Source organism: Drepanopeziza brunnea (assembly GCF_022702325.1).
Source record: "Drepanopeziza brunnea f. sp. 'multigermtubi' strain 214-2 chromosome Unknown ctg1, whole genome shotgun sequence".
In the NCBI taxonomy this organism is placed as follows: Eukaryota; Fungi; Ascomycota; class Leotiomycetes; order Helotiales; family Drepanopezizaceae; genus Drepanopeziza; species Drepanopeziza brunnea.
Genome location: NW_027094064.1, coordinates 5,635,056 through 5,662,953, shown reverse-complemented (window position 1 = coordinate 5,662,953; position 27,898 = coordinate 5,635,056). Strand labels below are relative to the sequence as shown.

Below are 27,898 nucleotides of genomic sequence, written 5' to 3'. Positions count from 1 at the left end.
GTGTTGCTACTCCGATTAATCAATCGATTAATAAATCGATTAGTAAATCGATGAGTGAATGTGAAATACAAGTTAATATAAGTTAATACAGATCAATATAAATTAATACAAGTTAATACAAGTCAATACAAGTAATACAAATTAATATGAGTGAATGCGTATAGCTAAGTGCTACTTAAGAGGGGGGGATATGATTCGAGTAATTGTATTGCTATTCCGATCAATAAATCAATTAGTAAATCGATGAGTGAATGTGAAATACAAGTTAATATATGTTAATACAGATCAATATAAATTAATACAAGTTAATACAAGTCAATACAAGTAATACAGATTAATACAAGTGAATGCGTATAGTTAAGTGCTACTTAAGAAGAGGGGGATATGATTCGAGTAATTGTATTGCTATTCCGATCAATAAATCAATTAGTAAATCGATGAGTGAATATGAAATACAAGTTAATATAAGTCAATACAGATCAATATAAATTAATACAAGTTAATACAAGTCAATACAAGTAATACAGATTAATATAAGTGAATGCGTATAGCTAAAGGCTACTTAAGATAGGGGAGGTGATTCGAGTAATTGTATTGCTATTCCGATCAATAAATCAATTAGTAAATCGATGAGTGAATATGAAATACAAGTTAATATAAGTTAATACAGATCAATATAAATTAATACAAGTTAATACAAGTCAATACAAGTAATACAGATTAATACAAGTGAATGCGTATAGCTAAGAGCTACTCAAGAGGAGGGGGATATGATTCGAGTAATTGTATTGCTATTCCGATCAATAAATCAATTAGTAAATCGATTAGTAAATCGATTAGTAAATATGAAATACAAGTCAATACAGGTCAATACGTATAGCTAACTTCTAAGGGCGACTCAGGGAAAGGATAAGAGGGGTAAGACGGGGTAAGATTCGCGTAATCTTATTGCTAACTGATTATTAAAGCGCTGATATCGTCATAGCAATGCTTTGACTTTCAATTTAACTAATAATAAATTTATTATTATATTTCTTTTCAGGTTTTTATCTTTATTATAGACTTTTAATACAGGTGAATGCAAGTGAATACAAGTGAATACAAGTCAATACAAGTCAATTCGTATAGCTAAGGGCTATCCAGGGAGAGGGGGGGGGGGGGGGGGTAGGATTCGCGTAATCTTATTGCCACTTGATTGTCAAAGCGCTGACATCGTCATAGCAGTGCTTTAACGTTCAATTTAATTAATAATAAATCTATTATTATATTTCTTTTCAGGTTTTTATCTTTATTATAGACTTTTAATACAGGTGAATGCAAGTGAATACAAGTGAATACAAGTCAATACAAGTCAATTCGTATAGCTAAGGGCTATTCAGGGAGAGGGGGAGGGAGGGGGTAGAATTCGCGTAATCTTATTGCCACTTGATTGTCAAAGCGCTGACATCGTCATAGCAGTGCTTTAACGTTTAATTTAACTAATAATAAATCTATTATTATATTTCTTTTCAGGTTTTTATCTTTATTATAGACTTTTAATACAAGTGAATGCAAGTGAATACAAGTGAATACAAGTCAATACAAGTTACTTCGTATAGCTAAGGGCTATTCAGGGAGAGAGGGGGGGGGGGGGGGGGGTAGGATTCGCGTAATCTTATTGCCACTTGATTGTCAAAGCGCTGACATCGTCATAGCAGTGCTTTAACGTTCAATTTAACTAATAATAAATCTATTATTATATTTCTTTTCAGGTTTTTATCTTTATTATAGACTTTTAATACAGGTGAATGCAAGTGAATACAAGTGAATACAAGTCAATACAAGTCAATTCGTATAGCTAAGGGCTATTCAAGGAGAGGGGGGGGGGGGGGGGTAGGATTCGCGTAATCTTATTGCCACTTGATTGTCAAAGCGCTGACATCGTCATAGCAATGCTTTGACCTTTTCTTTAATTAGTAAGACACCGATAATTTTACTTTTTTTTAAGTTCTTTATTTTTAATATACTTTGCGATATACGAAATACTAACTTTAAATTATCTTCGCTGATTTGCCGATCGCAAATTGATTAAAGGTTTAAATTTTCTATTGAAATGTGATTAGTAAATATGATTAGTAAATATGATTAGTAAATATGATTAGTAAATGATTAGTAAATATGATTAGTAAATGTGATTAGTAAATATGATTAGTAAATGTGATTAGTAAATATGATTAGTAAATCGATTAGTAAATCTGTTATAAATGCAGTCTGGCCTTGCACGTGCTCTTTTACACCTGTTTAGTAAGCTCCTTTGCGCTTAAGCTATTAAGCGAAGCTGCGCTATATATATTTATATAGTATAATTGCTCTTTTGTTCTTTTGTTCTTTTAAATAAATTAAATACTATTATCGCTACCTTATGAATTTGTGTTTTACTTACTTAAGTATACTTTATTTATTATTTTAAAATCGATTAATCAATCGATTAGTAAATTAATTAGTAAATATAATTAGTAGATGTGATTAGTAAATGTGATTAGTAAATCGATTATTAAATATGATTAGTAAATGTGATTAGTAAATGTGATTAGTAAATGTGATTAGTAAATGTGATTAGTAAATCGATTAGTAAATATGATTAGTAAATCGATTAGTAAATATGATTAGTAAATGTGATTAGTAAATATGATTAGTAAATGTGATTAACAAATATGATTAGTAAATGTGATTAGTAAATATGATTAGTAAATGTGATTAGTAAATCGATTAGTAAATATGATTAGTAAATGTGATTAGTAAATCGATTAGTAAATATGATTAGTAAATCGATTAATAAATATTATTAGTAAATGTGATTAGTAAATATGATTAGTAAATCGATTAGTAAATATGATTAGTAAATGTGATTAGTAAATATGATTAGTAAATGTGATTAACAAATATGATTAGTAAATGTGATTAGTAAATATGATTAGTAAATGTGATTAGTAAATCGATTAGTAAATATGATTAGTAAATGTGATTAGTAAATCGATTAGTAAATATGATTAGTAAATCGATTAATAAATATTATTAGTAAATGTGATTAGTAAATATGATTAGTAAATCGATTAGTAAATATAATTAGTAAACGTGATTAGTATATATAATTAATAAATGTGATTAGTAAATATGATTAGTAAATGGGATTAGTAAATCGATTAGTAAATATGATTAGTAAATCGATTGGTATATATGATTTTCTTAAGCTATTAGGCGAGGCCACGTGATATGAATATATATATATAGAGAAACCCCATGGGGAAACCCCACCCCCCATGGGGTTTCCCCATGGGGAAGGCCGATTTTTGTACCCCCCGTGGGTTCCCCCGTGGGGAGGACTCGAATTTCCATGGGGCCCCATGGGGCCCCATGGAGCAGCCTAGTGCAGTTACATGTAGTTGGGTGCATAAGTGCACGGGCCACCATGTGGTTGCTATAGCAAAGGTGCACGTGCTAAGCACGGGCCACTTTTATCTTCGATCGAGTCTTTAACTCCGATCCCTTCATTCTTACACTCGCAATTTTCTCTTTTGCAATTGCAATAGTTGCAATTGCAATTGCAATTCTAATACAAATAAAAATAGCTCTTTCATTCTTAACGTTGTCGGTAAAAAATACTATCACCGTTCTTTCTAAATTCGGCCTGACCTTTTTATGCTCTCTCCATTTACTTTTCGACACGTACGTTGGCTTTGTTCGTATTAATAAAGGTCGCTAACGACTTATTTGGGTTGATTTTCGTTATAGAGTCGGCTAAATTATCCTTTCCTTCAATCTATCTGACCTTTGCAAGCTTTCGGCGCTCGTATGATTGCTTAAGAGCTATAATGTCGATTATTAAGCGCTTTTCCTTAGTGGTTCCGAGCTTGACAAAGCATTCGTAAAAGGAATATAAGTCGGTATAGACGATTATAAAGACTTCGAGGACTTCTAGCTTGTTAGTAATTATTTTAAGAGTGGTAGCTACGCAAATAGCAATATCCACACCGGAGATTATGTTATAGATTTCCGAAGCAAGTACTAAGCGTGTTACTCGCTTGCATTTTGTGGAACTAGCAGCGATGAGGTTCTTTTAAATAAAGAAAGAGCTGTTAAACTTCTCTTCGGTTGCTAAGATAATTAGAAAACTAATTTGTGAACTGCAGTCTTTATTATTAGCAAAACTCCCGTCTACAAATACGAATAGCTTCGCTGAACGTAAGTCGATGTTGAAGTATATTAAGCCTCGTTGCTAGTTTTCTATTATCTATGCAATTCTTTTGTTCAAGAAGGTAATATCGTTTAAAGTGAGGTCCTTTTGCTAGATCTGCGCGGCGGTAGATAAGTCGAAAATAGCTTCGGGCTGACATAAGCTTGCAATGTAAGCTATACGTGCTCGCTGTTCCAAGTAGTTGTTTTTATTTTCGGTAACTAGCTTTAGCTTCTTCCCTTAGTCCTTCTGCTTAAGTAGAATCGAGCTATTAGCGAACTTCTTTAGTGTTCCTTTATTAAATGTCACTTCGTTTTCTATTGTAAGCGTTTCTTTTGGCTTAGCGTTAAAATCAGCCTTCTTAAGCTCTTGCTCTTTTAAGTTATTGAACTCCTTGTCAGCTATTATCAGTGTGTCGTTTGTTTGCATTCTAATAATAACGAATTTGCTAGTTGTAGAGATCAATAAACAAAGGTCGTATGTAAAAGAGACTATGAATAGCTTATTTTTATAGTGTCTGTAGTAAGTGTTCCACCAATAGGTACCTGCCTTCGCAATTCCGTATAGAGGTCTACGAATTAGTAAGATGTAGCCCGGAGAGTATAAGTGTTAGAGGTCCTTAAGCAAATACGCCAAGATCATACGCTCGAAGTAGCGCTGGCTCGATACGTAAGCTTAAGTAATATTTCGCAAAAAAACTATTGCTTGATTAAAGGATTTTAAGAATAAGGCTAAGGAAATCATTAAACGCTAGCTATTGCGTTGAATAGTCGGGGATTAAATGAGAATATCATACTTGCTTTCGTCGCCTTAAGCTTGAATAATAAAGCGTGATTTTTCGTATAGTTCGAGGGTATTCTTGCTTTTGATCTTATCGACCATTCGAGAGTTGAATATGCGGCTTGTTCCGTAGATCGCAAGGTTGTATTTTACAACCTTAAATACCTCCTTTTCTATTAGGCCCTTTAGCTTTTAGAGGCGTGATTCTACGAATTGCTCGCCGAGCGTAGTGATAACTCCTTCGTTTCTAAGCTTCGTAGAGAGCGCAACATCAGCCTTTTCTTTATAAGTAAGGAATATTATAATAATATTACTTTCGTAATTAAGAAATTGCTTGTTAAAATCTTTGAACTCTTTTATACTTGCAAAAAAGTAACGGGGGTTGTAGCGAATTGCCAAACTGCTTTTCGGTTTGCGCGAGCGTGATTTAATTTTAGTAGCTAGAGTAATAGGTTGTTTTGTAAGCTGGACCGGTAATAATTTAGCTTTAGTTGACCGGTTCGGTGGCAAGGATTCTTCGAGGTTTAGCGTATCTAAAAGTGTTTTATAGTACGGTTTGACAATTACTAAACGGAATTCGCTAATTCGGTCGTTTACGAGTACCTTGCAAGTTTCGTTTTCACGTGCAATTAGCTTGTGCAGTCCGGTCTATTCGCTTTTACTTAGTTTACTTTTTACCTCTTTATAGACTCTGACGTTTGATTGCAAAAGGAGGTTAAAGGTTTTCAAAGTATTTGGTCCATTTCGCATTGCTAAAGCGTCCTTGACTTTTCTTTTAGCTTGTAATCGACGAATCTCTTTAGTTGCAGCTCGAAAGGCTTTTCGTCTTTTTGTTATAGATAGTGTTAGAGAATCTGTTTTAGAAAAGCGTAAGTATGCGCCGTATACGAGCAATGTAAAGATAATACCTCCGGGGTCGGCTGTATCGTTGATAACTTTAAAAGCTATTTAAAGTACTATGTGCTTATCAACTCCCTCACTTGCTAGTTCCTCTTTTAGAATATTATATATTCTTCGAAGAAAGCTATAATAGCGTTCTACTTTTCCGACGCTATTGTAAGCTTCGACTAAGATTACCTTGATCTTAGTATTCATCGAATTTGCTTGTTGTTTGAACTCTTAAGAGCTCAAGTTGGTTCTAGCGTTTATTACGATTATATTTAAAAAGCTTAAGTATGTATCGATCTAATAGTAACGTACTGTATCTTATACGTGTTTTGCAGTTATATTCTTAAGGAATCTTTTAAAACCGTAGCTTGTAGCTGAATCCACGATATGTAATACGAGGTCCCCGTTAATATATATAATGTTAATAATAATCGAATAATTGAATTCATACTCATCTTTTAAAGAGATTTTGAATCTGCGAAAAGCTTGCTTATATAGTTGATACTGCGCATAGTATTTAGTAATCTTCTCGAGGATATCGGTTTCAAACTCTTCACCGGCAGCCTTAAGAGTGGTAGCAAAACGCTGTATTAAAGGGTGTCTTTAGCGGCGATGAATTTGACGCAATTCTCTTTCGGTGAGGTAGCATGTAATAGTTTCTTGCTGATTAAGCAGTAAGAATAAGTAGCTTTATTTTCTAACAACTAGCACGCTATTATAGCCTTGCATAAGCAGGTTTTTTAGATTGTCAAAATATACGTTAAGAGAATTTATGTCTTTCAAATAGATTAAGAAAGGGGTGTTAATATTGACTATATGAAAAACAATCTTGCTAATTGGTGTTTGTACTTCTACGGTTCCTTTGATAGTAGCCGAGGTCTCGCCGAAGCTGATAGTACCTTCTTGAGTAGTAATCACTTGTAATTCAAGCAAGTGGTGCTAAAGAGCTCTCACTTGTGCTTCTCTTGCAAAAGACTTACTTGCAGCTCTCGAATCGAGAAGGAAGCTTTAGAATCGGTAAGCTGAATACCAGGAGTGTAAAATGTAAGTCTTTAATAGAACGGTCTCATCTTCTTTAATTGAGGGGTTCATAGCGTCCAAGGTAGTGAAAGCGTAATAAGCTGAGCGTTCTTGTAAAATTGCAATAGTCTCGGCGCTTGTCACTTTTCTAGCTTCGGTGAGAAAGGTTTGAGTGAAGTAGTTGCGGTCACCGTGATCGTATTCGTCGTACTGATAGTTTTCAATAACGTATGTTGCTTGATCTTAATGATTTTCCTCGTTTGCAATACCCTTTACTCCTTCGTAGTCCGTTAAGAAGCTTGCAAAATAAGCCAAGGTTACTAGTTGAGTGGTGTGGTACGTAGCGCCTTTCTTGTATTCGTCGTAAGAGCGTTTTCGTTCTTCGAAAGAGTGTTTTGTAAATTAGCAGTCGGGTTTGCCGCAGATGAAGCATACCTTAAGCTTTCTACCTCCGCGGAAGCCTTTATTCTTTCCTTTACGTGCAAAACCTTTATTCTTACCTTTGCCTCCACTACCGCGATTATAGCCTTTTGAGCTACGGTTATAGCTTTCACTTGATCCTTTATAGTTTCGATCGGTGTAATAGGTCTTGTGATTGCAATTGGTATCGCAATTGTGGTCGTTAAAAACATAGTACATAGTAAGAAAGGCTATGTATTCGAGTACTTAGCGTTCTCTTTAAATAGTACCGATTGCTGATCGTAATTGAACAGCAACTCCTTCGTATGTATTAGCTGGATTGAACATTGCTAGTCTGCATTCCTCGACTCTATTGCAAGCGCTAATAAGTTGATCGCGCAATACGTTATCGGTCTAGTATTCGAGTGTAAAGCCTTGCTGACAGCTTTTTAAAAGCTTCATCGTAATCTCTAAGCATTCTAATCGGGTCTTCCCGATGTTCTCTTTGTCTGCAATAACACTAGCGAATGTAGTAGTTCTTTATAAGCTTATGTAGTGCTTTCGGTTTTCATCGGTTTCGAAGTGTTAGGCTATAAAGTGTGTCATAGCTTCGAAAGAGTAGCTTCTGCTAGCTATTTGATCGATATAGTAAGCGTTTGCTACTCCGGTAAGCATAACAGGGAAAGCTTTAGCGTATAAGGTAAGAGGGATGTCGCATGTTTCGCATAAGCTGTAAAACTTTTTTAGCTTTACGAAAAGTATATCTTATATTCTTCTATTGTATTTGAGCTCTTTCTTATGTCTATACATCTTATTGAGTCCGCTAATCAACTGCGCTAGGCTTGATCTCCAGCCTCCTTTAGCTGATTGGTCAAGGTCTCTTTCATTACCACCTCCACCTCCTTTTCCTCCACCACCTCTTCTTCTACCTCTTCTTCCACCTTCTCCTTCACCTCTTCCTCCACCGCCTCCTCCACCTCCTTTGTAGTTATCTTTGCGATAAGAGTCCTCCGTATGGTTGCTTTCACTATCATCACCTCCGCCTCCCTTATTTGCTCCTCGTCCTTGAAGTTCGCGGTGTTCGAAAGGTGGTACGTAAGGTTGTTTATGAACCATTAGGTTAGATGAGGGTCGAGACAAGATCGAGTGAATCGGTAGTAAAGGTTGTAGTCGAGGGTCAAGGGGTAGTCGAAGGTCAAGGGTGAACTCCCATTGTTTCTGCTGTTGATAAGGTTGCCTATCGAATAGTATATCGAATTGTATATCATTCGAAGGTGAGGGTAGGGGTCGATACAGTTGGGGGTGTATCGGTGGAAGGGGTGGTCGTGTAAGTTGCATCGGTATAAGAGGTGTGGGAGGTAAAGGTAAAGGTGGAGGTTTGACGGCAGGTCTGTATATCATTAAACTGAGTCGCTTTTCTCGTTTTGCCTTTTCGTGAGGTGGAAATACGAGAAATGTCGATCTGTGAAGTAGTTCAGCAAAGGCTAAAGCATAGCTTATACTACTTCTTGGATCTTTCATTTACACGTAGTGGACGAAGAGGTGATTGTATAAGTATTTTAGGATTGTGATGTGACCTAGCTTGAACAATAGTTTAGTCTATCTTTTAAAGAAGCTCTAGTATGTCTCTTATAAATTGTCACTTGTAGCGTAGCGATAATCATCTTTGAATATATCGAAGGCTCGGATAATATACGAGTGAACGCAACCTTAGGTCTATTTGGTCTTGTTAGTAAGGTCGAAATCATCAGCTTCTTATACCTCTCGATCGACTTTGAATTTGCTTCGGAGAGTCCATTCGAGTTCCTCGAAGCTACTTGCTAGAAGCCGAACAGATTTCTTTGAGAGGGGGGGGGGGGGGGTCTTCGAATTCGTAAGGGGGAGGGTTTCTGTTTCTGTCATCCGCCATATTAGCGGCGGTGGTTGCGTGATAAGGTGGTTGCGTGATAGACGCTACAACTAGTGATAGTACTGCCAATTGTATTGGGTTTCCGCTAGACTTGTTAAGAACTAACGGTTGCTTGTAGCGTAGTTAATACCTTTGAAGAGGCAAAAACTACCTCTTCTTTTCTGTACCTAGCTCATCTATGGTTAAGTGTGAATTTAACTACTGATCAGTGTTGGTTACATAATAGGGTGCACACGTAAGACTCGGTACGAATAGCAAGTGGTTGCATTCGTGGTGTTGTTAAGTCTCTGGGGGAGGAAGCTATTCTAGCTGCGAGGTGCAGTTACATGTAGTTAGGTGCATGGGTGCACGGGCCACCATGTGGTTGCTATGGCAAAGGTGCACGTGCCAAGCACGGGCCACCCTTATCCCCGATCGAGTCCTTAACTCCGATCCCCTTATTCCCACAATATGAGACAGGAAAAAATATGTACGGAGTGGAGTACGTACGACCACTTCCTCCTCCTCCTCCTCCTCCTCCTCTTCCTTCTCCTCCTCCTCTATTTCCCAACCTCCCACACCTTATTTTATACTGTAGATGGCTGAGATGATGCGCATTTAAGCATTTCCCCCTATTTATATTGCTGCTACTGAGCGACTACTCATCCCTTTCGTGAAACTTTTCTCGCTCACTCACGCCCTCTTCTCTCTCCTCTCTCTTCCAAACCTCTGTTGGAAGAATTATAAACAGGAATTTCTACCCCACGCCTGTATCCCTTGTCAATGAAGATTTGGGGACGGGGGGAGGGATGAACGAACAGGCCCCTTATATCGGATTATCCATCCCCGGGCTCCCCAGACTCCCCATCACAAAAGAAGACGCCTCCTTGAACCTCGGCGGCGGCGGCGGCAGCGGCGGCGTCGTCGTCCTGCTGAAATCTCCCACGCTCCCCCCGCCAGGTGTACTTCCTGCCCCCCCACCGAGCCCCCTCTTCATCATCTTCCCCAGAATGCCGACCAGCTGCGCCGCCTCCTCGAACATCTCGTCATCCATGCCCTCCGTGGCGTTGTACACCTCCGAGATGGTCGCCTTGGCCAGCTGGCGCGAGCGGTCGCGTTCGTGCAGACAGTCGTACAGGAAGGCCGTGAACTCGACCTTGACCGAGAGCCGGAGGGGGTGGCTGCCCCAGAGCAGGCTGTCGGCGAGCGACGTCGCTTCTTGGAAGTACTGGAGTGTGAGGGGCCGGAAGTCGCCGGCGAGGACGAGAAAGTTGGGCGCGAACTCCAAGGGGAGCGGAGGCGGGATGCCGCCGACGGGTCCGCCTTCGAAGGGGTGGGTCGGTTGGACGGAGCTCGGCCGGACCGGCTCGATTGGGGTGGAGCTGCGGTCGATGTCCTTCCCTTTGTCGAGCTTGGTGGCTCGGGGAGATTTGAGGCCGGGTGGTGTGGAAATCTTGAGGCTGACGGGCGGCTGGTTGTGGAACAGGACGTAGAGGTGGTAGAAGCTGGCGCGGAGTTTGTGCGCGAGGACTTTGAGCTCGACCGTCTTGGAGACGAGGGGGAGCACGTATTCTTCCAGGATCTTGAGACATTCGCGCGTGTACCATATGATGCGGCAGTACAGGTCGACCGATTTGGTATCGCGGGTTGTGTCTAGACGGCGGAGTTTGCGGGCTCGGAGTACCCTGTCGGAGAACATGGTTATGTTCCCGAGGATTTGGAAGAGGCTTTGGGAGAGGAGAGGTTGATCAATCTGGATGTTGCGAGCGAAGGTGCCCAGAAACTTCATGTCGACCTCGGAAGAAGCCATTGGCGTTCTTTGGTTGCAGAAGGACCGAATTCAAGGACACCAGGGTTGACGATTGGCCGTGTCTCCAAGGAGAGAGAGAAGGCCCGATCTCGTTGGCTGGGTCCAGAGTAGATTGCCGGCTGGAATCCGCCAGTCACAATTTCAGGCCTGGTAACAGTTTTCTTGAGCAATACCCGGCTCCGGAGTCGTTACAGCGCTTCGGTCACTCGGGAGCTGGAGATGCAAGAAGCCGTCTTCGAGCAATCTGACTCGAGGAGCAAACTTTCCGAGAATTTCGTTTATCTTGTGAAATGAGTCTAAATAGTTGAATGAGCCATGTTTGCGCGCTTGCTGATCAGGAAGATCAGGGACGCAATGGAAGACAGGAGATCCCAATCGAACTCACCAAGGAAAAGTCCCAATCGCCACCTTTTTTACCCACCCCGTGGTTGAAGTCGGTGGCGAGGTTACTGTTGAAAGATGAAGTTTGAATAGCGAACGCCGGGATGGCAAGTGTATATTGATGATACAAAACTCGCGACGAACTTTTGATGCTCCAAAAATAACCCAAGCTTGCAATTATTAGCATGCCACGTCCTAAAGACTTCGAAATTGAACCAAAGGGTAATTGGATCCAAATTCAAGGCTCACAGCTTGAGAACTCGAGACCTCCACCTCCTACCACCCAACAACACCACCACCACCACCAATCTAGAAGCACCAAGTCAGACCGATCCAAATGTAACGATTCACGGGGGAAGAGGAAGAGAGGCCAGAAAGGGGCAGCAAGCAGCAAGCAGCTGTCGCCCAGTCGCACCGCACTAACCCTATATCCTATATCCTGTATTTACAGAGCGGTGCTCAATCAGGACGGGACTCGGTATGGTTTGTGTGGCTCGAGTGGCTCGAGAGCCAACAGCTGGCAGAAAACGGCGGGTGCAGCAGCGCAGCCAAAGGGGATCGTTCCTAGCACGGGAGCTCGCGCGAACCCTTTGCCTTGGATCCTTCTAGCAGTGGGATAGAAGGCGCACAATGCATCTCGAACCACGAGAAGTTCGCAATTGCACCTGAGGAGCCGTTAGAGCGGTGAGAGCGTTCCGGGATGTTCGGTCACGTCGCTGGGCTCGGTAGGTATAGCACAAGCAAAGTATAGTATGTATGATAGATAGGCTTCAGATGCAGCGGGCCGAGCCTCAGTGAACCAGCGAACACTTGATGCACTGCACCCAGATCGGGGAAATATACAGAGGAGAAGAGAAGGACCTTGACGCACCAAGGGCGTTTCAGATATCGCGTCTCGAACAACGTCGACGACGACGACAGCTGTAACAACAGCGACAGTATAAACAAACATGCAGCAGAAACAGGGTTGCAAAAAATCAGACGGAAAGAAAATAAGGACGCCGAACGAACAGCACACGATATGACTCTCTCTCTCTCTCCCTCTCTCTCTCTTTCTCTCTCTCTCTCTCTCTCTCTTTCTCTCTCTCTCTCTCAAAGTCACTTGGGTCACTGCAATTGCCCTTGCCCTTACCCCTTTACCCTTGCCCTTTGCCCTTTGCCCCTTGGCTGTCCCCCCTCGGCATGCAGCAACTGCCATGCACCAGCTCTGATCGTCGTAAAGTAGGTACCGTAGATGTACAGGTACTGTACGACCGCTGTACGGAGTATTGTTGCAGCTGCAGCTTCTGGCGTACCGTAGGCGGAGGAGCATCTTGCTGCTGCACGATACGTGGCATCTCGCGCGTCGACGCCCACGAATTTGAAGGCGGAACAGTAAGCGTGCTGACTTGGCCTTGAAAGTTGAATGGCTCAGGAGTCCGGCCGGCCGGCCGAAAATGTCCGACCAGAGGCTAAGCGAGGCTAAGCGAGGCTATTATTGCCAAACTCAAAGTCGTCTTGGAGTTTTGAGCGACCTATTCGTCGGGATATTTATATCTAACTATCTATCTATCAATCTACTACGTATCTATCAATCTACTACGTATCTATCTCTCTATCTATCTATCTATATATATCTATAGTATCTATCTATATATATCTACCTATGTCCGGGCTGTTTGATCCTCTCTCTACTCTCTACATCAAGCCAACTAACTGTCAACGACACTGCTCCAACCCGGTCCGTCCTGCCCATCAATCCGACGTCGATTGCCAGGGCTATTATTAGCTCCTATACGTGCCCATAAAAATCCAAATGTATATTACCTAATACTTACCAACCGCAAAACTGCTGCACGGTGAAGCAGACCAGACCGCCATTTCTCCACGCCCGTTTGCCCGGGTACGCAGGGGCAGGGCAGGGCAGGGCAGGGGGTGACGATGCAATGCAGGAGGTTGCATATACTACGTACCGTACAGAGTATGTATGCATCCACGCGTGCATTACGACACGAGCTCCTGCGCGAGACGTGTCCCGGGTTTTTTTTAAAAAAAAATTTTTTTTTTTTTTTCGGTGCTCCATACAATTGCTACACCCTAATACCGTCGTCTCGAAATCTTCCAAGTTTCCGCAAACCTATTCTCTCGGTTCTCCAAAAGGGGATCACACACATGCGTACCCCGTAAAAGAGAAAAGCCAGCTATAACATAAGAATTAGGTAAATGTTACGGCGTCTCAAACATAACAACCCGTTACCGAGCTATGCACCCAGATAGTTACCTAGGCATGCCTCCCTCTCCAATTAAGCAACTGGAGAAGGTGTAAGTACGACAAGGAGGAACCATCTCCCAGGATTCAGGTCCCCTTCGTCCCTGTAGGCTGTATCTCTTCCATCCTGAGAATGCTCGCTAGCACCCTTCCCCCTCCCCCTCCCCCTCCTCCCCGAGGAAACAGTTGCAATCAACAATTGATGCAATGAGAGTAAATGTTCCGTGAAGATGCGTATATGCTATTTAAGTAAACAAATCTCCTAGAATAACATTATACAAAATAACATTATATAACGTATACATACGACTTGGGTAGTAGCCGACGAGAAGAGAATCTATGCATGCTGCAAACGCCGACCAACGATTGGAAATCAAGAAACCCCCATGACACCACCCAGCCTCTCTGAACCGTTCCTGCGTAGCAAAATATCCAGCGCGGCAAAGAAGAACCCCGCAAGCGAAATGCAGTAAATCACCGATCGGGAACATCGATGGACCAATGCAGACTCGACCGGCTCGATGCAGAGAATCCCGGGCTGTTATGAAATCTAGCATTATTTCTTCGTCTTTGACAAGTTCCTTATTGAGAACTACCAGAATGAAGCCAAGAGAGTCATCTCGGCTCGTTTACGACTCTCAACCCGCCGAAGTCGACACCGACCATGCTTCTAGCGTTCTCCGGGCCGGCTTGGCTTCGGGCAGCAGCCATGAATTCACCTAGATGGGCCCGAGTCAGCGTCTCATTCGGCTCAAGACCACATCCCGTTCCCCGAGAAGTTTCTTAGGGAAGAAGTTTTTCCGTCTTCGGCAAATCATCCAACCGGCAACTACATTCCGGCCCAGCAAGAAAAAGAAAAAAAGCTGGGGAAGAAGAGCGGGAAGAGGTTCATAGAGGGTTGAGGTTTGATACCAATAACGCCCGTGGTAGCTTACCTGCGTTACGAAAGCCCATCTTCGAAAGAGAGAGTATTCCGGCTTGGGCTAGGGCGTCAATGGCGTCGACTGTCCAAATCACACAGTCGTAGCCGTCGAGGACAGGGTTTCCTTCCCCTTCGGAAAGAGGCCCGAGCTGAGCCTCGCGGTTTTGTCGACCAAGGGGGACTCGGCTAACGATTGAACGGATCTCCTCGCATTGAGACTCGATGGGCCCACGTGCAGGGTCCAGAGTACATATCTTGTACAAGAGGACAAGTGATTTCACAGCGGAGACGTCTCGCGAGGGTTTTTGTTCGAGCTGCCAAATTTTGGATGTGCCTTCGGGTGTTCCGCTCGGCCTGTCGTAGCTGGCGTGGAACAATGTTCCTGAGACGTTGAGAGAGTTGTCTGAAGTGTGTCGTGGCTCGGTCAAGAAGAGAGCCCGGTGCTGTGAAAACTTTCAGATACAATCACGCACGGAAGTAGCAAGGATGGGCTAGCTAAGGACGGGATTACCCCAGCCGGATGTATCTAAGGATAGTACGTACGTAGTCATCAACCCGTGGAGCGTTGAACGTAAGATACATGCTGTTGCGCATGATCTTCTTGACCTCTGGGCTGAAAATTCCCTCTGGAGCGTCGCCATCTGATCCCACAGGATGGTCCAGTCTGGGGGAAGAGGTCGACGGCGAGGACTGATTTGAGTCTGAAGTGGAACGTGAGAGCTGTGCCGGCCCTCTTAATCGCACGACAGGTAGAGGTGTAGTATATGTTGGTGACGAGTGGCGCGAGGCCTTGAACATCGAAGACTGCATCTTGTCCACTAGCATCTCGCATCCTCATTCAGCCCCGAAAAAGGCAAAATAAGTTATAACCAAGCAGTCAAACACGGGAGGTGGATCTAGTGTGGTAACGAAGCACACAGTAACATGACAGCGGCAAGAACGTGGAACCCAAGACAGAAGTGCGAGCGATGGTAGAGAAAAAGAAGGCCATTCATTCATTCGAATGGGAAACGGTGTCGGATTATGTAGGTGATAAGTATACGTGATGTGTGTGATGTGTGTGGTGTATGCGATGTATATGATGTCGATGATGAATATGATGTTCCGTACATGGACTTTCGAATTCGAGCAGAGTATAAACAGTCTCGTGCTCGGTGCTCGGTGCTCGGTGCTCGGTGCTCGGTGCTCTAGGCTACATGCTTATATTCCCTTTCGCCTGTGCCAGGTTTCGGTAGCGTGAAAGACGGTGGACCGTTTCAGCCTCGTGGGAGGCCGGAAGACTTCTCCGGTATGATCGAAAACAGGAAAAGCTGCATATGGGCTTGTTCGCCGACCGTCCATTCCCCTGCCTGCTGGGCATGGCCACACTTGCGTTTCTCTGTTTTGGGTGATTTTAGCGACGAGGCGGGGAAAAAGATTGGCCTGGCCAAGAATTGACGACGGGGGTTCAATACCAGTAGAAAAGAAGGTTTTGTTTGTCCTGCTTGTTCCGTACCGCGGGTACCGTATACGGTAGGATAAATCAAGAAATAAGAAAAGTAAGTGGAAGGAGAAGGAGAAATAGAAGTAGAAGGCTCCGGCCGGCCCGGTCCGTTTCCAGCAGTCCTACGTAGGATCTTCCATCTTCTCTTCGTGGCCGGACCCGCGAAGTAGAAGTAGAAGTAGACGTAGAAGTAGATGTAGATGTAGGAGAAGAGATGGAAGTAGTAGCATAGAGCGAAGTGCAGAGGATCGACATGATCCTTCATATTCTGCTGCAATGCTGAGCCAATGGCCGGGAACGAGGCCGAAGAACGGCTGCTACAATACCAATATGTAGAGTGTAGGGTGAGCCCGAGATCGATACTGTACCCGTACTGTATGAGAGACGGTAGTCTGAGACGCAGTTGGCAGCGCAGAAGCGACACCGAACAAGTTTAGCGTACAGAATGCTTGCCATGCGCTCGCCACGCTCTCCTACTCCTACAGTACAGTACTGTACCTACTGTACTGTACAGACCAGCACGTCAGCCATGGTCCTCTTTCCTGCAGGAGTAGTACCAGTAGTACGTACAGTAGTATATGCAATACTGTACTGTACTTGAGACCAGATCGGATGCAGAAGCTGGCAATGATCGGCTCGAACCGCGTGAATCCGAGTGAGACGGGCTGGGAATTTCAGAGAAATGTGACGTCCGTGGGCGTCCGCCAGTCCAATAAGAATGAGACGGAGACGTGGGGGTCAGCCTTCACCAGGCTGAAGATAAGCAGAAATATGTCATCAGGACCTGGGCAGCCAAGATCATTCGGTGGCAATAGCTTATTTCTCCGGGCGAAGTTCCACGTTGCCAATCCTTGCCAGTCATGTTCACTTACCATGCTACTAGTTGGCCTACGCCTTATGAGCCCCCCCCCCCCCCCCCCCAGATGGTGCTGGTGACGTACAATCGAAGGTAATGAGTGGAAAGACTGCCTGCCAACAAACAAACCCATGGACTCGGGGATATCGCGGAAGTCTACAAGCCCCAATCTTCCCAATGTCTCCAAACCCCGGATGCCCCATTGCCAAAGTAATTCGTAGTACGTATCTCGGTTATCTCGGTGACTTCTTCCACGACATAAGTGTCGAACGATCCAGTAGTGGCTCATATGGAATAGCTTCATTCGCCAAGTCTTGAAGGGCGTCATCAGCGGCTCCGTGGGCGTCTGCAGACAAAGAATGCTGGTCAGGCTTGGGTGCTGCAGAAGATATGTGGTTCGTGCTCTTCGACCGATATTCACCCTTCAGCCGCAATCAACTTCGGCGGTCTAGTGGTTCTCCCAAGGCCCTGCTTCCCATAATAATCCATCGGATAGACATCTTCGTTTCCAACCCCCCAGTCTTCCTTTTCACCCAGAACAATCAATGCCTCATATGGGGTTAGTAAAGGTCTGGGGAAGGCATATCCCCAATCGATGCTCAACCTAGGGCAGGCAACTTGCACCCAGCACTCAACGTCACACATCATAGCGAGCTTGCCTGGAAAAATCTCGCTGAGTAGCAGATTGATGTAGGGTATCTCTTGACTCTCCAATTTCTTCTCGATGAGTGCCATCGTATGTGGATTTCCTTGACGGCCGAGGGACCCGAGGATAAGTCCCCACTTTCTCGCCGACTTAGCGGATGCAATAGCTTCGCGACGGAGGGTATGCATCTCCTTGTGGTCATAGGTCTCCCTTGTGAGCTTCCGGGAATATGGATCATATCGGTAAGCTGGGATAATAGGGTTGTGGATCATGGCGCTCTCGAGATGGAACCGTCCATCTCCAAGGTACAGAATCATGTCAACTTCCTCCGCCAACCGTGGCGATGTACATCCTAGAATTTCGCCCTTACTCAGCGGAGAGATTTGGGGAATCAGAAGCTTGTAGCCGGCTTTCTCCAGAGGTGCTCGTATACCATGAAGCGTGGCATTAAACTGTATCGTTCCAACCATGGCAATATACTTTCCCGAAGGAAAGCTCTTCTCAAGTGTTGTAAGCAAATGTGAAGTATCAATACTGATATCAACGAACACATAGAGCGTCTTGATTGTTGTCACATCCACGGGGATTAAGCAGGAATGTGCGTAGTGTACCAGCAGATCACATCCCAGCGCCCTTGCCGTGTAGTCATCGATACAGCAAGCTCCATACGTAACATCTCCCATGATCAAGGTCTCGATACCAGGGCAGAATTGCGTAAGAATATCCGATATTGTGGTTGCAAAGAGTAATAGGCCTTCCGGCATCTGTAGAGCAACTTTCTTCGATCCATTCGTTCGTATGCGGTGTATGGTCTTGTGTATTTCGAAGGAGTAATTTGGAGGGAGGAGCGAAATTGCGGCGTTGATGTCTGGATCATTGAGGATTTCGGGTGGAACCTGATTCAGAATACGAGGGGCTCGCTTCGAGACTACAACGGATTTATTAGTAGTTACAACCAATCATGATCGGGATGCGCCTCATCCAACTTGCCTTGAACTGAGCCGGCTTCTCTCTCGGGCATATTTGCTTCATTCCTCATGGCGGCTTCTGCAGCTTGCTTTCTGCCCACAAAGCGTTTCTTGGGATGGCGCTGGGCCGCGATAGCCTCTTCTTGCTGTTCTTCAACATCTGCCGCAATTCCTAGGTCAACCTGAGCCCTGTCTTCCTCCATACCGGCGGCGAGATCCGTTCTCGTGGTGGTAGTGTGTTCTGGTGGTGGTGGTGGTGGTGGAGTTGGTGGTGAGTCGCGATGAATTTGAAGTACTCCGTAGCGCGGGGTACTTAGGAGGTGTCACGTGATACGGCGAGACCCCGCCCCCTATATGTAGCGAAGAATCAACACTGCGCGGCTGTACGGAAAACCCCCAAGAGTTACAAGTTCGGCGTACCTATGAAGATACCCAACTATTCTTCTAACCCCATTCGTAGAAAAGAGTCAATTATTGTCGTCGACAAGTACGCATTTGAATTGTTTCCATGCAGGTCTTTGACTTCGAAGGCAGTAGCCGATGAGTCGCCCCAATTGCCGATAAGTCGGGAATCCTCATCCCACTATGCATATAGTATGCATATAGGTAGATATAGGTACAGGAGGTATATATGACAACGAGTGTGCCCAAAAGTATAGCAGCATCATGCACAAAGCATTTCGAGCTCTCCAAAGCCGATTCGCTCTCAACACGACTTGCCACGGACACAACAAGACACACCACCGGAGATACTTATCAAACATGTCGAACCTCTTGAAGAAACCAGTCAAGCTCGCCTTGGTGCAACTCGCCTCCGGTTCGTGAGATACGCCCTTCTCACTCTTCTCACTGCTCGCGCGCCTCACAACCAGGCCCAACTGACATGATGCATAGGCGCAGACAAAAGCCAGAACCTTGCGCATGCCCGAGAAAAGGTCCTTTCTGCTGCATCTGCTGGCGCCAATATTATCGTGCTGCCAGAATGCTTCAATTCGCCATACGGATGCGACTATTTCTCCTCATACGCTGAGACGCTTCTGCCCCCCCCACCCACGAAGGAGCAGTCACCCTCATTCCATGCCTTATCTACCATGGCCGCGGACGCGAAGACATATCTGGTTGGAGGATCGATTCCCGAACTGGACACGGCCACAAAGAAATACTATAACACATCTTTGACGTTCTCACCGGAAGGGACGCTGCTGGCTACACATCGAAAGATACACCTATTCGATATCGATATCCCAGGCAAGATTAAGTTCAAGGAATCAGAAGTCTTGTCTCCTGGAAACAAGGTTACCATCGTTGATCTGCCAGAGTATGGAAAGATTGCCGTAGCCATCTGCTATGATATCCGGTTCCCGGAGCTTGCTATGATAGCCGCGAGGAAAGGGTGCTTTGCATTGATTTACCCGGGGGCTTTTAACACGACGACTGGACCATTGCACTGGAAGCTTCAAGGGCAGGCGAGGGCCCTGGACAACCAACTCTACGTCGCGTTGTGCAGCCCGGCGAGGGATGTGAATGCTAGCTACCATGCCTGGGGCCACAGCCTGATTTGCGATCCGATGGCGGCGGTGATGGTCGAGGCCGGAGAATCGGAAGAGACCGTCTTCTCGCTTCTGGACGGGGCCAAAATTGGGGAGGCCCGAGAGGGCATCCCTATCTACAGACAGAGAAGATTCGACGTCTACCCCGATGTTGCCACGGGCACTGCAACATTTGAGGACGAGGGACGAGCGCAGAGACTGGGATGATGGCATGGACGGCTGAAGGCGGCAAATTACTGCAGGCGATCCACGAACTCATCTCGATTGAGTTCAGCTACACGAGCCATGTAGAGTATAGGTAACTTAGAATAGCACGCCGAGGCTGCTCAAGCTTTCAGTCTCTTAGGGGGTGATTTCCATTTCAAAATGCTCGGAGAGCTCATCAACAGGGGCGAAACTTGGTAAAGTCTTATCTGTCGGTCCGAAACGTCAAGAGCCACATTTATTTTGGGGATATGCTGGGATTTCGGGATGTCGGGAATAGGAGGCATGCGATGCATGAAGTGCCCACTTGCGAGCGATTAGATGAAAAGGAGCTGACTTGACTCTTCCGACGGATGAAGGGACGAAGGAACAGGGAGACGCAGTCTTGGGAGGGGGTGTGTTTTGAGTGTTGTATGAGTATATGAGTGTATGAGTGTATGAGTACCGGTATATGAGTGTAAGAGAGTTATGAGTGTATGAGAGTACCGGTACGGTAGAAGTCTGAGTGTACCGGTATGAGTATTGTTTCCCCGTAGGCCCGAAGACGAGGATGGGATCCCCTTTAGCCAGCCCACGCGTCCCATGTCGCTGTATTTCCGTTCCGTCGGTTCGCAAGTACGTACGTAGTAGTACGTAGTAATACCGGTATAGTAATACGTACGGTACTACTAGTAGTACCGTAATACGTAGCAAGTTGTTATAGAGTTTATACGGATAAACACAAGGTACAGGGTAGTTAAGGTTCTTCCAAACCAAATTACTAAAATAGTTCATCTGCCGGCTTGTATGTGGCTTCTTCACACACCTCACCAGTGTTCACCCTTTTCTTGACTCCCCGTCCAGCAGAGATCGATCGTACATCATCTCGAATATTACTGTCCTTATCGCCACCTTCTGGCTTAACTCGAGTCTCTACTTACAACACTCACGCTATCGTTGTCGACCAACGGTGAAGACCGACCTAACGCCTCCTATTACTTCCTCGCCAGCCTGAAGCCTCGTGCAATCAATCAACCAAACCAACCATCAACCACCTACGCAATCAATCGTGGATGCGCTGAAGAAAGAGTCGATTCTCCTCTACTGCTACCCGACTGACCCCTTACTTCGCGGGCCCGGATTCCAGGAGCCGCAATGCAGCCGTCACTTAGCTCCCTCGAAGAGCGGAAGCGGCGCTCTCGGAACATCGTCTTTGCGGCTTTCCTTCTCCTCGTTGTAATATGGAGCGTCAAGCTGGCCTTCCCTCACCACACGCTCGCCTCCGCCTACCAGAACAGCAACAACATCGACAGCGATGATATGACTCCCCTTCCGCCTCCGGTGGCGGCAGCTACCGAACCAGAAAAATCTGCACAGGCGGGACCAACGGCCCTGGACAGCACCAAGCCGGTGACACCCTTCAACGATACTCAGAAGGAAAAGGTAGCGGTGATCATCGAGACCAGATTTCGTACGAACCTCGTCCCCCTGATCCTGCACTTCAGCAGCGTTCTCGGCCCATCATGGCCCATCATCATTTACACGTCGCCCGAAGCTGTCGGCATGTTCGTGACATCGGCCGCGCTGGCCCGGTACATCAAAATCGGCACGATCGAGATCCGTATCTTGCCCCAGGAGACGCTCTTTACCAATTCTGACTCGGTCAATGCCTTCAGTACGTAACAGATCTACCCACACGCATCCATCCATCCTCCAAATCAGAATTTACAAAAATGGACCCCAGAAATTGCAAAGGCTGACTGTATCTGTGTTTCAGTGACCAACTCGTGGCTGTGGACCAATCTGGCGCCCTACGAACACATCCTCATCTTTCAGAGCGACAGCATGCTCTGCGCCAACGCGGCGCGGAGCGTGGAGGATTTCTTCGAATATGACCTGGTCGGAGCGCCGATTGCCGCGGACCGGGGTAGTGGCTACAACGGGGGGCTCAGCCTGCGGAAACGCAGCACGATCTTGAGAGTCTTGGACCGATTCGTCTGGGAAGAAGAGAAGCACAAGGGCGCCGCTAACGAGAACCGGTTTGAGGACCAGTATTATTATAACCGGTAAGCGAAAAGTGCCGTCGCTCTTGTTTCTTTTACGGCCTCTTTTTGGGGGCAATGTTGGCTAATTGTGCGGGTACTTTTGCTACGTAGAATGAAAGCTCTGCAAGACGAAGAAGCGGCCGAGGACATCGATCCGAAATCCGAAGGGGCCATCAACCTGCCGACCATGGAAGTTGCCCGGACCTTCAGCGTGGAGACGATTGACTACCCGCATCCGCTAGGTGTGCACCAGGTCCACCGGTGGTTGAAAAAGCAGATGGTCAGCCTGGACGACTGGTGTCCGGAGTACAAGTTGTGCAGCGTGTCTTACATCAAGGACGAGCCTGCTTGATGAAGAAGAAGGAGGAGAAGAAGAAGAAGAAGAAGGAGAAGAAGAAGGAGAGGAAGAAGAAGAATAAGAAGTAAAGGAACAAGAAGAAGAAGTAGAAGAAGTAGAAGAAGAAGAAGGGAGAGCGAAGCCAGCGCACTCAAGACGCATGGCCGGGAGTTTTCTTTGGGGGTCGATACAGGAGTCTCGGATTGGGTAAAGATATTTTAAGATTTTGTATATACGCGCGCGTATGTGTGTGTGTGTGTGGAAGCATGGGCCGGGACTGTTTGTAGAGCTGGATATCTGGGACGAAGCATATATTATATTGTATACATGTAAACGTATACATACAAATATATCTGTCAACAACTATATATCTGTATATACAAGAGCCTTTCTCTCTTGTTTCTCGGTACCCCCTCAACCCATGGATGATCCCTACTCGAGGACATATGTTTCTGTCCACTCTTTCTGACTATGACCCGGCTATCCGATCTTGATGTTGACTGATGGATCGACATGAAGTCATCTTCGGACTCCTCTGGGTCAGGCAGGATCCCGACCCGCGAAGCCGAGACATCCCCGGGCTCTTCGCATCTTCCTCAGCTACCGGTACTGAGCAAGCCAACTACCCCGCAATCCAGACGGACACCTACCTCGCCATTCCCTCCATCCCGTGTTATCCCCGAAGCCTCGACCATAAAATCTGATGTTCAAGTCTTTCTCTTTCTCTCCCTCCTTCTCTCTCTCACTCTCACACACACAGACTCTGCCCTCTCCATTCTTTATCTCCTCACTTCTTCTCACCCGACTCAACTCGACATCTTAGTCCTTCTTCAAAACCAAACCAAAACCAAAACCAAACCCAAAACCAAATCAGAAACCAAAATGGTATTGTGCACTCACTCGTTCCATATGCCCTCCCTACCCGTCTCGCCCATCGCCCATCGCCCATCGTCCAGAACGCTGACAAGACACAACATGAACAGGTCAAGGTACTCCTAGTATTATACGATGGCAAGAAGCATGCCGAGGAGGTGAGTAGTATACCCATCCATCTATCCACCCTCTCGTGCACACTCGAGCTTCCCCCATCAATCAATGACTGACCCATCTATTCCCCTTCTCAGGTCCCAGAGCTTCTCGGCACAACCGAGAACGAGCTCGGTATCCGCAAGTGGCTCGAGGATCAAGGACACACTCTCGTCACCACATCCGACAAGGAGGGGGAGAACTCCAAGTTTGACCAAGAGCTCGTTGACGCCGAGGTCATCATCACCACCCCGTAGGCAGCCTCCTATCCCCAATGCCGACAAGATTCTAGGTTCGACATAAAAATAGTAGCGCTCGCTAATCATTCATTTCTCAGTTTCCACCCCGGTTACCTAACCGCTGAGCGTTTGGCCAAGGCCAAAAAGCTCAAGATTGCCATCACCGCGGGTATCGGATCGGATCACGTCGACCTGAACGCTGCCAATACGACCAATGGTGGTATCACCGTTGCTGAGGTCACTGGTTCCAATGTGGTCTCGGTCGCCGAGCACGTGGTCATGACCATCCTCATCCTTGTTCGCAACTTTGTCCCCGCTCACGAGCAGATCCAAGCTGGTGAATGGGACGTCGCTGCTGCCGCCAAGAACGAATTCGATCTCGAGGGCAAGGTCGTCGGTACCGTTGCTGTCGGTCGTATCGGTGAGCGTGTCTTGAGACGTCTAAAGCCATTTGACTGCAAGGAGCTCCTCTACTTCGATTACCAGCCCCTCAAGCCGGAGATTGAGAAGGAGATTGGATGCCGACGTGTAGAGAGCCTCGAGGAGATGTTGGCCCAGTGTGATGTGGTCACCATCAACTGCCCTCTCCACGAGAAGACCCGTGGTCTGTTTAACAAGGAGTTGATCTCCAAGATGAAGCCTGGCAAGTTCCGATTTTGGCTGCTGCGCCGACCAAGGGCTAACCTGGTGCAGGATCATGGCTCGTGAACACCGCCCGTGGCGCCATTGTCGTCAAGGAGGACGTCGCCGAGGCGCTCAAGTCGGGTCACCTTCGCGGATACGGTGGGGATGTTTGGTTTCCCCAACCAGCACCCAAGGACCACCCTCTCAGATACGCAAAGAACCCCTTCGGTGGTGGAAACGCTATGGTTCCTCACATGTCCGGTACCTCCCTCGATGCCCAGAGGAGATACGCGGACGGTACCAAGTCCATCCTGCAGAGCTACCTGAGCGGCAAGCACGACTACAGACCACAGGACCTGATTGTCATCAACGGTGACTACGCCACTAAGGCTTACGGTGAGCGTGCAAAGAATTCGGGCTCGAGCGGAGCGAACAAGGCATGAAGCTCGTGCTGGAAACTGCCTCCTCGCGAGAAAATGAATGTTGCTGTGAAGTATTAGCGAACAATCAAGAAGATTCGTAAATTTGATAACGTAACTTGTAGAGAGGAATACGAGCATGTTGTCGTTTTTCTCGGGGGCCGAAACTTTGATAAGTACCCGCATGTCGATGACTAAGCCTTGGCCATCTTTTGCCGATGTGTTATGCAACAACTTCCAACAGAGAGATTCAAGGGCTTATAATCGTTTAATCTTCTACGACATCTACGAACAAGGTCTGTTTTGTCTTTTCTTGCTCTGGAGATGCAACACATGTCAGGTAACCCGTTTCTGTCTCATCCCGACTCGACATATATAATAGATCTGAGGCTGCCCCCGCCAATCCACCTGCTTTACAGACATCAATCCAGTACCGTTACCTGCCGCTTTAGCCACTCGGGACATCTACCTACTCAGCTCCTCTCGTGACTCAGATCCGAAATATGGATGATGTTGACCGGCTGTAAGATACGGGCGTATGGCTCTCTATGTCAACAAGGCCCCGAGCTTCAAAACTCACCGAGAGGGCTTCCCCGGTAAATATTTATAGGATCAGATCAGTACCTGGCTTTTTTTCTTCTTCTGCTTCCATGTTTATCATTTGCGTCTCTTTTCCTATAGCCGCATCGTACCTTCACGCTCTGTTCATCTCGCTTCGAGGCTCAGACTCCTTGCCTCTCTCTCTGCAGCTAGCGTGCCTACCATTGTTGGCATCTTTCCTTTTTTCCTTTACTTTGTTGACTCGCTTCGAATCACCGATTGACCATGGCTGGCCGCCATGGCTCCAGCTACGACCATGAAGGTCCTGCAGAGTTCTGCTGCTCCCTTCACTACTCCCTGGACTCCAGGAGGGATATTAATACCAGTATCAGGGCGCAGAGCAGGGAGAACGTAGTAGCGTCGCTCTCCTCGTCCAGGACGTGCTGCTGTACCCTTCACCACTCCCCTTTCTCCTTCCCTTTCCCGAAGCCACTGTTTAGCACCGATGCAAGCTCAGTGATTTTGCGCGATCCGGCTTCCTTTGCCGTCGTCGCTGTCGAGGCTGGCGAGGCCGAATCCGAAAGCGGAGGGGGAAAGAAGGATTGGCGGTTCTGGATGATCTTCCTCTCCGTCTGCGTCACCACGCTCCTGGTGGCCATCGACCTCTCCATCGTCTCCACCGCGCTCCCGACCATCGCGCTCGACCTGGACGCCGACGAGCTCTTCGTCTGGGTTGCCAATGCTTATGTCCTGGCGTCCACCGCCGTCCAGCCGCTCTTCGGTCAGGCAGCCAACATCTTCGGACGTCGGTCGCTGACCATCATCTCGGTCCTGCTGTTTATGCTCGGCTCCGGTCTTGCGGGAGGGGCTTCGAACATTGGCATGATCATCGCAGCTCGCACTGTCCAAGGCATCGGGGGTGGTGGCATTATCACCCTGGGAGAGATCATCATCTGTGATCTACTTCCTCTGCGTGAGAGAGGCCAGTATACCGGTCTTCTCGCGGGAACCTATGCCATTGGCACCATCATTGGGCGTAAGTCATCAATAGTTCTACACCTCCGTCCGGGCCTAGTCTTCACCAACTGTCACTGACTAACTGATCAACAGCCGTTCTTGGTGGCATCTTCACGCAGCACGTTACGTGGCGTTGGATCTTTTACATCAATCTCCCCGTCTCAGGGGTCGCCCTCCTTTTCATCATCCCTTTCCTCAACTTGAAGTACAAGCGAGTCGGAACGGTTTGGGACCGCACCAAGCGGGTGGACTGGCTGGGAAATTTCGTCCTCATCGGAGCAGTCACCGCCATTCTCCTCGCTCTCGCCTGGGGTGGAACCAAGTTCTCTTGGTCATCGTGGCACATTCTCCTCCCCCTGGTCATGGGATTCCTCGGCCTGGTCGGCTTTGCCACCATCCAAGTCTCGGGCTACGTCGAGGAGCCAACCATGCCGCCGAGGCTCTTCACCAACCGCACCTCCGTCTCGATCTACGTGATGGCTTTCGTACACGGCATCCTACTCCTGTGGATCACCTACTTCCTCCCCGTCTATTTCCAGGCCGTGAGGAACGCGTCGCCGTCCCGAGCCGGAGTGGAGCTCTTCCCCACGGCCACCACCATCGCCCCAGCCGCCGCAATCTCAGGCGTGATCATCACCATCACCGGCCGCTACCGCATCTTCCACTACCTCGGCTTCGTTTTCATGTCTCTCGGCTGCGGCCTCTTCGCCCTGCTCGACGAGAAGTCCGGCGTGGCCATGTGGGTCGGCTTCCAGGTCCTCTTCGGGCTCGGGAACGGCATGGTGTACAATTCCATGATCCCACCCCTCCTCGCCAGCCTGCCGCCGACCGAGGTGGCGACGGCGACGGCCAGCTGGACTTTTTTCCGCTCCTTCGGTTCCATCTGGGGCATCGCCATCCCGAGCGCTATCTTCAACGACCGCGTGAACCGCCTGGTCCGCGAGAGGCTGGCCGAAAACGCGCCGACAGTCGCGGCCCAGCTCATGAACGGGAAGGCATACGAGCGAGCCACGGCGGTCTTCATCGCTAGCCTCGGCGCGAACGTGAAGCCGGTCGTGGTCGGCATCTACGTCGATGCGCTGAAGGTGGTGTGGTACGCGAGCATCGCCTTTGCGGTCGTCGGCTTGCCGGTCTGCTTGTTCGTGAAGGCCTTGGACTTGAGCAGTACGCTGGAGACGGAGTTTGGGATGGAGGAGAAGAGGAAGAGGATGAAGGAAACCGGACGGGGTGGTCCGGCATAGATAGATGGATTGGTAGATGGGAGGGCGGGCTGTGCATTGGGAGGGGACTTGGGAAACATGGTTTTTGCGTTTCTTGCGTGGAATTGCACAACGGCACTGATAGAGAGAGACTGGCTTACTTGCTTTTGTCTTTTTGCTGGAGTCGAGGGAAGCGAGCTGCTGTGTGAACCCCAGG

At 46.9% G+C, this 27,898-nt stretch overlaps 7 protein-coding genes across 7 annotated transcripts; 4 read left to right on the top strand and 3 right to left on the bottom strand.

The window, feature by feature from the left end:
- Positions 1 to 9,945: 9,945 nt before the first annotated feature.
- On the bottom strand, positions 9,946 to 10,998 carry L3040_001166 (uncharacterized protein; the record flags this gene model as incomplete). The annotated part of the gene is made up of 3 exons (XM_066155451.1): positions 9,946 to 9,956; positions 10,008 to 10,013; positions 10,155 to 10,998. 3 exons carry the CDS (start codon positions 10,996 to 10,998, stop codon positions 9,946 to 9,948), a joined length of 861 nt encoding a protein of 286 aa, XP_066013464.1.
- A 3,244-nt stretch (positions 10,999 to 14,242) lies between these two features.
- On the bottom strand, positions 14,243 to 15,359 carry L3040_001165 (uncharacterized protein; the record flags this gene model as incomplete). The annotated part of the gene is made up of 3 exons (XM_007293178.2): positions 14,243 to 14,346; positions 14,563 to 14,992; positions 15,093 to 15,359. The coding sequence occupies 3 exons, from the start codon at positions 15,357 to 15,359 to the stop codon at positions 14,243 to 14,245; spliced, it is 801 nt and encodes a 266-aa protein (XP_007293240.2).
- A 1,946-nt stretch (positions 15,360 to 17,305) lies between these two features.
- On the bottom strand, positions 17,306 to 18,705 carry L3040_001164 (uncharacterized protein; the record flags this gene model as incomplete). Its single annotated transcript, XM_066155450.1, has 2 exons — positions 17,306 to 18,462; positions 18,525 to 18,705. 2 exons carry the CDS (start codon positions 18,703 to 18,705, stop codon positions 17,306 to 17,308), a joined length of 1,338 nt encoding a protein of 445 aa, XP_066013463.1.
- Positions 18,706 to 19,264: 559 nt separating this feature from the next.
- On the top strand, positions 19,265 to 20,259 carry L3040_001163 (uncharacterized protein; the record flags this gene model as incomplete). The annotated part of the gene is made up of 2 exons (XM_007293176.1): positions 19,265 to 19,319; positions 19,397 to 20,259. The coding sequence occupies 2 exons, from the start codon at positions 19,265 to 19,267 to the stop codon at positions 20,257 to 20,259; spliced, it is 918 nt and encodes a 305-aa protein (XP_007293238.1).
- Positions 20,260 to 21,390: 1,131 nt separating this feature from the next.
- On the top strand, positions 21,391 to 22,632 carry L3040_001162 (uncharacterized protein; the record flags this gene model as incomplete). Its single annotated transcript, XM_066155449.1, has 3 exons — positions 21,391 to 21,910; positions 22,013 to 22,301; positions 22,392 to 22,632. 3 exons carry the CDS (start codon positions 21,391 to 21,393, stop codon positions 22,630 to 22,632), a joined length of 1,050 nt encoding a protein of 349 aa, XP_066013462.1.
- Positions 22,633 to 23,499: 867 nt separating this feature from the next.
- On the top strand, positions 23,500 to 24,949 carry L3040_001161 (uncharacterized protein; the record flags this gene model as incomplete). The annotated part of the gene is made up of 5 exons (XM_066155447.1): positions 23,500 to 23,502; positions 23,601 to 23,648; positions 23,742 to 23,896; positions 23,981 to 24,525; positions 24,576 to 24,949. 5 exons carry the CDS (start codon positions 23,500 to 23,502, stop codon positions 24,947 to 24,949), a joined length of 1,125 nt encoding a protein of 374 aa, XP_066013461.1.
- Positions 24,950 to 25,750: 801 nt separating this feature from the next.
- On the top strand, positions 25,751 to 27,723 carry L3040_001160 (uncharacterized protein; the record flags this gene model as incomplete). The annotated part of the gene is made up of 2 exons (XM_007293174.2): positions 25,751 to 26,501; positions 26,576 to 27,723. 2 exons carry the CDS (start codon positions 25,751 to 25,753, stop codon positions 27,721 to 27,723), a joined length of 1,899 nt encoding a protein of 632 aa, XP_007293236.2.
- Between the last annotated feature and the right edge of the window lie 175 nt (positions 27,724 to 27,898).